This window comes from Coturnix japonica, chromosome Z (assembly GCF_001577835.2).
Source record: "Coturnix japonica isolate 7356 chromosome Z, Coturnix japonica 2.1, whole genome shotgun sequence".
Lineage (NCBI taxonomy): Eukaryota > Metazoa > Chordata > Aves > Galliformes > Phasianidae > Coturnix > Coturnix japonica.
Window position 1 is genome coordinate 50,145,922 of NC_029547.1, and position 9,188 is coordinate 50,155,109.

At 43.0% G+C, this 9,188-nt stretch overlaps 2 protein-coding genes across 3 annotated transcripts; both read right to left on the reverse strand.

The window, feature by feature from the left end:
- Positions 1–66: 66 nt before the first annotated feature.
- MARCHF3 (membrane associated ring-CH-type finger 3) lies at positions 67–3,499 on the reverse strand. Its single transcript, XM_032441505.1, has 3 exons — positions 2,526–3,499; positions 2,327–2,411; positions 67–211 (listed from the first exon to the last, which is right to left on the reverse strand). Exons 1-3 carry the CDS (start codon positions 2,644–2,646, stop codon positions 67–69), a joined length of 351 nt encoding a protein of 116 aa, XP_032297396.1. The 5' UTR covers positions 2,647–3,499.
- A 115-nt stretch (positions 3,500–3,614) lies between these two features.
- Positions 3,615–7,315, reverse strand: CZH5orf63 (chromosome Z C5orf63 homolog). Of its 2 annotated transcripts, none has more exons than XM_015849716.2 (4): positions 7,193–7,315; positions 5,972–6,092; positions 4,518–4,574; positions 3,615–3,823 (listed from the first exon to the last, which is right to left on the reverse strand). In XM_015849716.2, exons 2-4 carry the CDS (start codon positions 6,083–6,085, stop codon positions 3,644–3,646), a joined length of 351 nt encoding a protein of 116 aa, XP_015705202.1. In that variant the 5' UTR covers positions 6,086–6,092; positions 7,193–7,315; the 3' UTR covers positions 3,615–3,643. The 2 variants fall into 2 exon arrangements, with proteins under 2 accessions (XP_015705202.1, XP_015705201.1); XM_015849715.2 differs by having other exon boundaries at positions 5,972–6,089; positions 7,193–7,310.
- Between the last annotated feature and the right edge of the window lie 1,873 nt (positions 7,316–9,188).

Genomic DNA, 9,188 nt, shown 5'->3' on the forward strand with positions numbered 1-9,188 from the left:
GGCAGCTGTCCCTCAGCGTCGCCCACCGATGGATGCAGCCCAGGCAGAATGTGTGATTACATGGAATCACACGGGCCATGTCCTGTCGCACATCGCGACAGATGGAACATGTCCATGCCTCTTTGCAGCCATGGTCTTCTCACTGCAAGGACTGGGAGAACTGAGGATGAGTTGTTCTCCTTCACCGGAGCTGCAGTAGCGGTGTCTCACTCTGCAAGAGGAGGAGAGGTCATGTCAGCACCCAGTCGCTCAGTCTACCCAGGGAGCTCTCCTGCTTTCTTGTATCAGAATGGTTCTCCTTCATTGTGTTAAACATACATCTTATATACTGTCCACTTCAAACAGAAATTCCTTGTTCCTCTAATAGTTCCTAGTCATTTAATTGGTCCTAGCTTCTCCCAAACAACAATGGTAAAGAAAGGTTTAAAAGTAACAGGATTAAGAATGCTTATCAAAAGAACCTCCTGTCTACCCTCAGATGCAAACAGACACTGCTTGCTCTTTGTCTCACACTCCAGTCTCCCAGGGTTTCACAATGATGGGGACTATCAAAGAATCTGATAACCTCTTTGGTGACTTGCTCACTGTTACATCTTCCCCCACATAAACACACCAAATTCTCCCCCTTGTTCAGATACGTTGTCATGTCCTATTTCATTAGAGCAGCAAGAAAATGGACTGCGCACACGTCAGTAGGAGGGACAGCATGTAAATGAGTTCCTGGAAAAATAACAATAAATATGTTAATAACTTTTGGAAATCTTCTGAACATGTGTATGCTTGCCCTGTAACTTCCCAACGCTTCTGTCTATCAATGCACATGATAGGAGGAGTGATCCCCCATGTGCCCGGCACTGAATAAACACATACCTGCTTTCCAACTTGGTTTTGGTTATAGAGTTCAATTCTGCATGTCACTGTGGAGGTGTTCAGGAAACATTTAAAAGTCATACTGAGGGATATGAATTAGTGGGCAATATTGCTGTAGTTGAATGGTTAGACTGGATGATCTTGGCGGTCTTTTCCAACCTTGATGATTCTATGTCTTCCTACATAAAAACTTACGATTGCCTTGTTAACATGGCAAAGGAAATTGATTCACTGTATAAGTACAAGCAATCAAGCTCTATGATCTCAATCACGAATTGCAGAAGTTCTGTTGTGTGACCATTAAGGTTTTTATCCCAGTCTCTCTTCAGAAATCTGTTCCATGACCTTTCTCTGGCAAATAGAAACCACTCAAAAACACAGCCTAAAACTTTTTAACAGCCACTTGTTCCTGTGTCAGAACTATTCTTCAGTTTCTGCCATTCTCCTGTGCTCACTTCCCCCTTATTGGAGCAGGAGACTGAGTAGCGCTGTGAGAGAAGGTACAGACAATGTGACGCGTATCAAGTCAATTTATGCTGAACTAAAGCTTCCTCTGTTTGCCTTATTATCTGCTCCTCAGACGCAGTGTGCCCCTGGCTCCCCATTAGTCCTCCCAGCAGTATGTCGGTGGCACACCCTTCATCCTGCACCAATGCCCTCGGGGGTCTTCTTCTATCTGCCCAGACGTGTGATGAGATATGATGCCACCAGTTCACAACGCAGGAAATATCTGCAGGGTGCATGCCTTTGCTCTGTGGTCAGTGCATCGGTACAGCATATACTTAATCACAGTGTCTCTCTTGTGAGGTTAAGGAAGGAAGAAAAACAAACATACAGCGCTGGCAGGTGAGAGAGTCCTGAGGGATGAGGGAGCCGCTTCATCTTCAGTGAGGGCACAGACACTCCCTGTTCCTCAGGACAATCCCTCACCTGTTGCCTGAGAATAAATAAGAGCAGCCTGGGAATGGAGTGCCGTGCACTTTCCTTCCCACGCGCATTTTCTCCTGCATTCTCTCTCGGCATCCCAGAGAAGCTGTGGGTGCCCCATCCCTGAAGGCACTCGGGGCCAGGTTGAACGGAACAGACAGCCTCGTCTGATGGGTGGCAGCCCTGCCGACTGGATGGGCTTAAAGGTCCCTTTCAGCTTAAGCCATTCTGTGATTCTGTGTGCAAAGTGTGCTGCTCCTTCTAGAGAAAACCTACAGACTCCGAACGTAACCAATTGCAATAGGGAAGAATCTCTTTTCAGGGAGCACAGCGGCACGGGAACGTTTAGAGCCACGGGCTTTGAAAAAGTTATTGCAAGTAAAGGGGGAAGGAACAGCCCTTTCGAGCCTCCGGGTCACTCACGCAGCACCAGTTTGCAGCTCCACAGCGGCGCGACGGGTCGCGTCTCGCCGAAGCCCAGGACCCCGCTCCCCGCCCGCAGCCGCCGCTCGCTCCCCGCGTTCCCTACCTCTGCGTGGCGAGGGTCGGCACCACGGAGCAGAGCAGCTGCCCGTCCTTGGCCGCCACATCCATGACATACCGCGGGCGCACATCTGCGGAGGGAGAGGAGAGGGGGATGGTGGTCGCAGCACGTTCCCACCCGACGCTCCCCGCCACGCCGACCCCCGGCAGCCGGCAGCGAGCATGGTCGCGGCTTCGCTCTTTACCTTTCAGGCTGATGAGCCGGCTCACAGTGGGTGCGGCACTCGGAGAACAGAGAAGAAAGGCAGTAAGACTCTGCCCATCGCTTAAAATGAAAATGAGGCAAATGGTCGATGTCAAAACCATTAACACATAAAAGATGCAGACTTTGTCTGAGAGGAGGAGCCGCAGAGACCCAAGGAGAGTGGAGGACCATCTCCATCAGCAACACTGTAGTTTTAAAATCCGCGCTGAGGCTGTTTTATTAGGTGTCGGTGGACAAAAGGTAGAGACCTTTCCCTCACTGAAGTTTAGGCTCTTGCCTTCTGTCTTGCTTCTTAAGACGATCTGTTTTTTACAGTAGTTCTCAATACAAAACATGTCCCTCTTCAAGTTAACCCTATTTTGCACAACTCCTTTGCAGATGAACAAGTACCACACAGAAGAACTGTGCTTCAGTTAAACTACTGTTGTGGATTTAGCTGTGATTATTTGAGCAGTGTTTGTAGCCCTAGATTATATCATTTGGAACATAGGTACATCCATACTTCAATCATCTGGCAACCATCCGATGATTTAGGAACAGAAGACAAGAACCTTGTGCCATATGAGATGTCAGAAGGGCACACACAGCCCAGGCTACCAACCAGTTACTACAGTCATAGAAGTATAGGAGCACAGAACAGTAAAACTGTAGAATCATATAATAGTTTGAGTTGGAAGGGATCTTTAAAGATCTTCTATCCAGTCCAACCACCTGCAGTGAACAGGGACACCTACTGCTCAGTCAGGTTGCTCAGAGCCCCAAACAGCTTGACCTTGAGTATCTTCTGGGTTGGGGCAGTCCTCTGTGGCATACCTTTGGATATGCCTCCTGATCCCAGCCTATCAGCTACTCTTTCCTCCTGAACTCTGTTTCAGCCCTGTTGTGTAATCCTGTGTGCATCCGTATTGTTCTTTAAATAACTGAGACCTAGAGCAACTGAGACCAGGATGCATAATGGGAAAGGCCTGCCTTCCTGCAGCTTCAGTGGATGCAAGTGTTATTATAAATGATAGACTTTGTTCTGTTTGTTCAGAAATAATAACAAAAAGAAAACAAAATGAGGCACAGAAACTTTCTTCAAAAACAACTGTATTTTCTTCAATGGTTTCCATCATTACCCATCTCCAGCTTCATAAGCTGTTCCTCAAACTTTTGAATGTCTACTTGATGCTTCATTAGGAACTTTCCATTTAAATGAAAAACAGGTATGTCGTATTTGTATTTATTATACCATGCTGAGTTCTCTGGAAGGGTAATATCCACCTCCTGCAAAATAAACTGTGACAGAAAAGAAATATGTCAGTACTTACCAGACAGTGGAAAAGGAAACTGGCTTGTCTTTTGATCTAGATTCTTTTTCAGAAATGAAACAAGGTTCACTTTGAAACGCTTTTGGATTTATTTTTCTGTGTTGCACAAAATGGTCCATTTTGTGTCAACACAATGTATGCAGCCATGTTCCTCAGCCATCTGCAAAGGACTCACTCTTGTCCAGAAAGGTACTTCTGATCCCCTGTGCAGAATCCCCCCCTCTGAATATTAGTTACAACAAACATGCAGCTGGCAACACAATAGCTTTGTGTCAAGCAATCCAGTGCAATACATTTCAAATGCTACTATTAACAATTTCTTTCCCAGGCAAAGAACATTAAGAACTGTGCTTAAACACCTGCTCCATAAGAACTGTGAACTCCTTTCAGACAGGGAAACAGAATTTACAAGTGTGGTGGTTTTAAAAACTTTTGCAATTTATGATGGTTTAGTTTGCCAGCACTTATTTGAGTTGCACTGTCTCAAAATGTTTTCTGGATAAAGAATTTTATGGGAATTAGTGCTGAAATTGTCTTGAAGAGGTCACCCATGAAGGAATAATGGATGCAAATAAATCCAAGCAGTTTTCTTCTTCAAAGAAAGAATCCTCATGAACTACTTTTTCTCTATATAACATGTGTTCAGTATTACAATACATTACCCTTCTCTTATATGGCTCAAGCACTTCTTTTGCTTCATCACAAAGAGGGCAAGGTTTCTAAAGGGGAAAAAATGAGACTGTCATAAAGCACAAAGTAAAACACACAAATTAACTGTAAAGTACATAACAGGCAGGTGTGATCATTACTGTAACTGTGGCTTCCCTTCCCCGTTCCTCTCATGTCTTAAGGCTTTCTAAATTTTTATCCTTGCAGCATGGACAAAAACAAATTACTCTTGCTTCACCCACAAAAAACATACATTTGCTGTTATTCCTTTCCTTCACACTTAAAAATCTTTCTAGGGCTTCTTTAAACATAGAGTTAATCTGAAGTAGCTATTTCTTACTTCCCATATGTACATTCATTTGGATTAAATATTCTACTTTCAATTCAGATCCAATCTGAACTGTTTTTCATGCACAGACATGATGCTTTCTTATGCTCTGAAAACCTATGCAAGGTGCTAAAGATCAACATGTCTGAGTTTTAGCTTGTAGCTTCTGGAAAGACAGATATACTACAGACCCCAAATTGCATATCAGTAACTGATAGAAAGGCTCCAGAATCCTGCACATCTTCACATCAATCCTTCACATCCATTTCAAAGAGACAGCCACTTTATAGTGTTATTAGGATGTTCTCAGTCTACCAGGTTTGTGGTAAGCTTTATAACAGTCACACAAAAGCATGTAAAAAGCTACACTGATTCTTAGCAAAGAATACATTTTTTGCTCCTGCTCAGATGGCAAGTGTTGATACTGCAAAATACTAATATGACTGGCACTGGTTTGGAATCACACAATGAACTAACTCCACTAACACTGAAATCTGTTTAAATGGTCTACTTATATTACCATACATTTTTCAGTCAGCATTTTTCTCTTCCTCTTTTCTTTTTATTCTATAAAACAAGAGCAGCAATTAGTTTTAAAGCAGTCTGTCTTCTGCTTTGCAACTGCCAGGGATATGAGAGATCTCTGAAGATAAAGCAGGCCCTTAATAACAATTTGTGGAAGGCAGCAGCTCACAGATGACCATACTTGCTCATCACACCAGTTTTCTACATGTGTTTAAGAATCCTAACTGCCTGTGCCCCAGTCAAAGGTTTATTTGCATTTTATTCCTGTGAGTGCTTTGAAGAGCCTATTTTGACTGTTTATGCTTGTCTTGAGCAGATTAGATATGAAAACTAATTGCTGATGTCCATTTCCAGGATGAAACACACACAGTTAGAGAAAATTTTCTAGTAGAAAATGGACCATGGTGTCACTGAGACTGAATAGCCCTGAAATCTCCACTTGCTGCTTGTAACTGCTTGCTTGTAAGAGGACTGTGCTGTAAAGTCAAGAGTAAAAAACACCCTAAAAGCAAATGAACAAAACTACACAAAAGGTCAAGCCATTTCATCTAGGATTTGTGTACATTGATGCTTCATTCTGAAAACTATTTTTACCTTGGTGAACAGAGTCAGCACTGGCTTATTCGTGCTAGCTGAACAGAGCTGCCTTCCTAGTAGACTGGAGGTACTTGCTAGTTGCACTGTTCTGCTCAGAAAACAAAATATCATTGTCCTGCTAAGGCAAAAATAAAACACATGATTTAACTGTTTTGTGCTATAAGTAACGAAATTCAATTTTAAGCTTAAGTTCTTCAGTAGCAGTTCTAAAATATACGATCAAACTGTTTGCCCAGGATGTCCACAGGATCAGCATTTTAATCAGAAAAACAGGATGCTCTGTGGCAGAACAGAAACAGTTTGAAGTAGTGCAGCTCCAGGAGCAAATCTTCATTAACCAGTACTACTACTAAAAGAGCCTGGCAGGAGATTACAGACTTTGGCTGGATGTTTTCATAAACAATCTAAGGACTGCATAATCTGGGTTGCCAAATTATGCATAACTGGAAAATGACATTAAGGCCATGATGTAATGCCAGCTGCACAATGACTCAAAGAAATAATGGGATTTATGAAATGATGCCAGTCTCAGCCCAAGCTCCAGATGTGCTCTGCTGAATCAACTTCCTATAGCCTATATCCTGGGATGCTGGAAAAACAAGGTGTGAGACTAAAACTAGCCATTATTTGGACAAGATAAGTTAGCTGTACAAACTTTACCTTAGCATCAGTCACTGACAGATAAGTACGGCTGAGTTTCTCCCTAACTCTGTACTATCAACGACGTTATTCTGAGTCTCAGCTCTGCATCACTGACAGATTCTTGCCATGTCACTTTATACACAAAACTACATACACATTTAGATAAGATTATGCATTACATACTGTTTTCTTTCCATGAATGTATATACAGCCCTGAAAATGAAATCACTATGATCAGACAGGCATGTACACACTGCACAGTGATGCAATATTTCACTCTGGAACCTCAAGATGTGTTTGATCAGTCATGAATGCTTGTACAGAACACTGTGACACCGCACAGAGCAAGGCCTGTACGACCTGGGCCTTCCATCTCCTTCACAGCCGCACCACGTACCCGCCCCACCTCCCAACACCAGCAAGCCACACTCCGCCCCCGCCACGTCCACCGCGGCCTGCCCCGCTCCCTGCCCCTCTCCGGCCCCAAGCAGGGCTGCCCGGCGGCAACAGGCCTCCCTACGCCTTCCTGCAGCCCGTGCCGCCGTCACCCAGCGGGCCGAGGCTGTGCAATCCCACCTGGCAGAACCGAGGGTCGGCCCAGCTTAGTGCGGCCTCCATGTAGGACGCGCAGCCTCAGCGTGAGCCGCAGCACTGCGGGGCCCTCTGCTGGCGGCCGTGCTAAGAGATACTGGGATTAGGGTGCTGTGACTGACCAGTTTTGGCAGATTTCTGATGCATCATTGTGGACTGTTGAGCACAAAGTGACTTTGGATTTTAATATGTTGGTTATGGGTTATATAGCCTCCTTAATAGCCTCCTGTTATATAGCCTCCTTAATGTTTGAAGCCATTTGAGCAGAAAAATGTTTCAGATGAAGAATTTAACGCTGTAGACTGTGAGTCACTGCTGCTTTGCTTAGGAATATGATGAGTTGCTGTGCAGCATGGTATAAAGTATGTTCTGAGACCTGGATCCTCTACGGCCTATGTAAGTGAAGGTTAAATGTCTACTTGCATATGAACTTCCACTACCTGTTAATCCAGTGATCATCCAAACATTAAGTATAGCGACAAATAAAATACATTTTGCCTGTGAGTGGCTGGGACAGCACTTGGACTTTAGCTTTACATCTGATAATCCATAATGGAGCAGTGCTGTGATGACTGCTGTGATCTCTGCACATAAGCTTACTGAGCATCACCAGGACACTCTGTTTACAGACCATGCCACAGCCCATTGGAAATCAGCATGGCTCTTTTCATCCTTTTCACAGAGCTTTGGGTCAGACCATTCATTTGCTTAATGGTACTGGAAAAAAAGTGCAGTTATTAGCTTAGAGTGCTAAGAAGAGTTCAACCTGCTTGTGTTTAACAAGTTTTTTTTTTTTTTTTTGTGGTAACATCTCCTTCACACAACTATTTGTGGGTAGTATTTGTAGAATGTTCTTTTTAATGAAATCTAGGATGAGCACTAGCTTTGTCTTCGATGTATTGTAAGGCTGCTGTGATAAATGGCTGTTGTAAATGACACATCACTCTCATTTCCAGGACTGCACAGCTGAATAAGTGGGGACTGAAGTAACATTTGTGTAGTTTTGGTCCATGTGTCCTCAGTAAATTATGTAATGGTCTCAGCAGTCGTTTTCCTAACTAAAAAGCCATACTGTTTCATTGATTACACACAAACGACATCTGAACAAGCAGCAGTTGTCTGGCATTAAGCGAAGATTTAGCTTTTCTCCTATACGTTCCTATCTTTTTCCCTAGAAATGTCGTCCCATGTTTTCTTTTTTGGTTGTTGTTGTTTGTTTGTTTGTTTTAATATAACAGAGACATTTTATTTCTCAGTACTCCCTCTTTCTTTGCCATGTGGTAACTGTCCCTCTGCTGGCATAATCCATGCTGTGGCCCATTATCTCAGATGCCATGGATATTTTGGATAAGTATTTTGTGTCATATAATGTCTGCAGTAACGTGTTTTCTGTTGATTTAAAAACACTTTAGCTCTAGTAGGGCTAACCACTTATCTGATATGTGCTTATTTAATCATTGGATAATCCCATTTAGCTTCTCACCATGTAATAAAAGCTATGTGTACAAGCTATATTACTAAGGTGTTGTGCAGCTGCCAGAGAAGCCTTAGAATCTTACTCCTTAGGAGGGAATGGAAGCATCTGATTCTCTATACAAAACTAGCTGTCAAAACTGTGTTGAGTTGTACAATCTTTATTGGCCAGACAACAAAATAATTTGGAATGATGGTAACCAAAATTCAGTTCTGTGATGCTGTGTGGATCACTGAATGGATCTACTGTCAAACTGGACTCAAAACTAATCACAGTTTCCTAAAATACCTAATAAGACCTTATAAGTCCTTATAAAGAGATAAATGACTGGTAAGAGTCATCACATAAGATATTTAAAAATTGAAATCATGAGTCTAGAGACTGAAAAAGTTTGCCATTATAAGGCCAAATAATAAACGCTATTGAATATTATGCAGTAAGTACTAAGAAAATTTAATAGAAAATCTATATTCCCTCCTTCTTTTAGTGACACCTTGAACCTGTCTG

Bases quoted from the DNA above. Each gene is read 5' to 3' on its own strand.
- CZH5orf63 (XM_015849716.2), bottom strand. From the start codon at position 6,085: ATGATATTTTGTTTTCTGAGCAGAACAGTGCAACTAGCAAGTACCTCC. The intron at 4,575-5,971 runs GTAAAAATAGTT...TTTCCCCTTTAG, and splicing joins TGCTGACTCTGTTCACCAAG to AAACCTTGCCCTCTTTGTGA. The intron at 3,824-4,517 runs GTAATGTATTGT...TTTCTGTCACAG, and splicing joins TTGAGCCATATAAGAGAAGG to TTTATTTTGCAGGAGGTGGA.
- MARCHF3 (XM_032441505.1), bottom strand. From the start codon at position 2,646: ATGGTTTTGACATCGACCATTTGCCTCATTTTCATTTTAAGCGATGGG. The intron at 2,412-2,525 runs GTAAAGAGCGAA...CTCCCTCCGCAG, and splicing joins CCGGCTCATCAGCCTGAAAG to ATGTGCGCCCGCGGTATGTC. The intron at 212-2,326 runs GTAGGGAACGCG...CTCCTCTTGCAG, and splicing joins CCGACCCTCGCCACGCAGAG to AGTGAGACACCGCTACTGCA.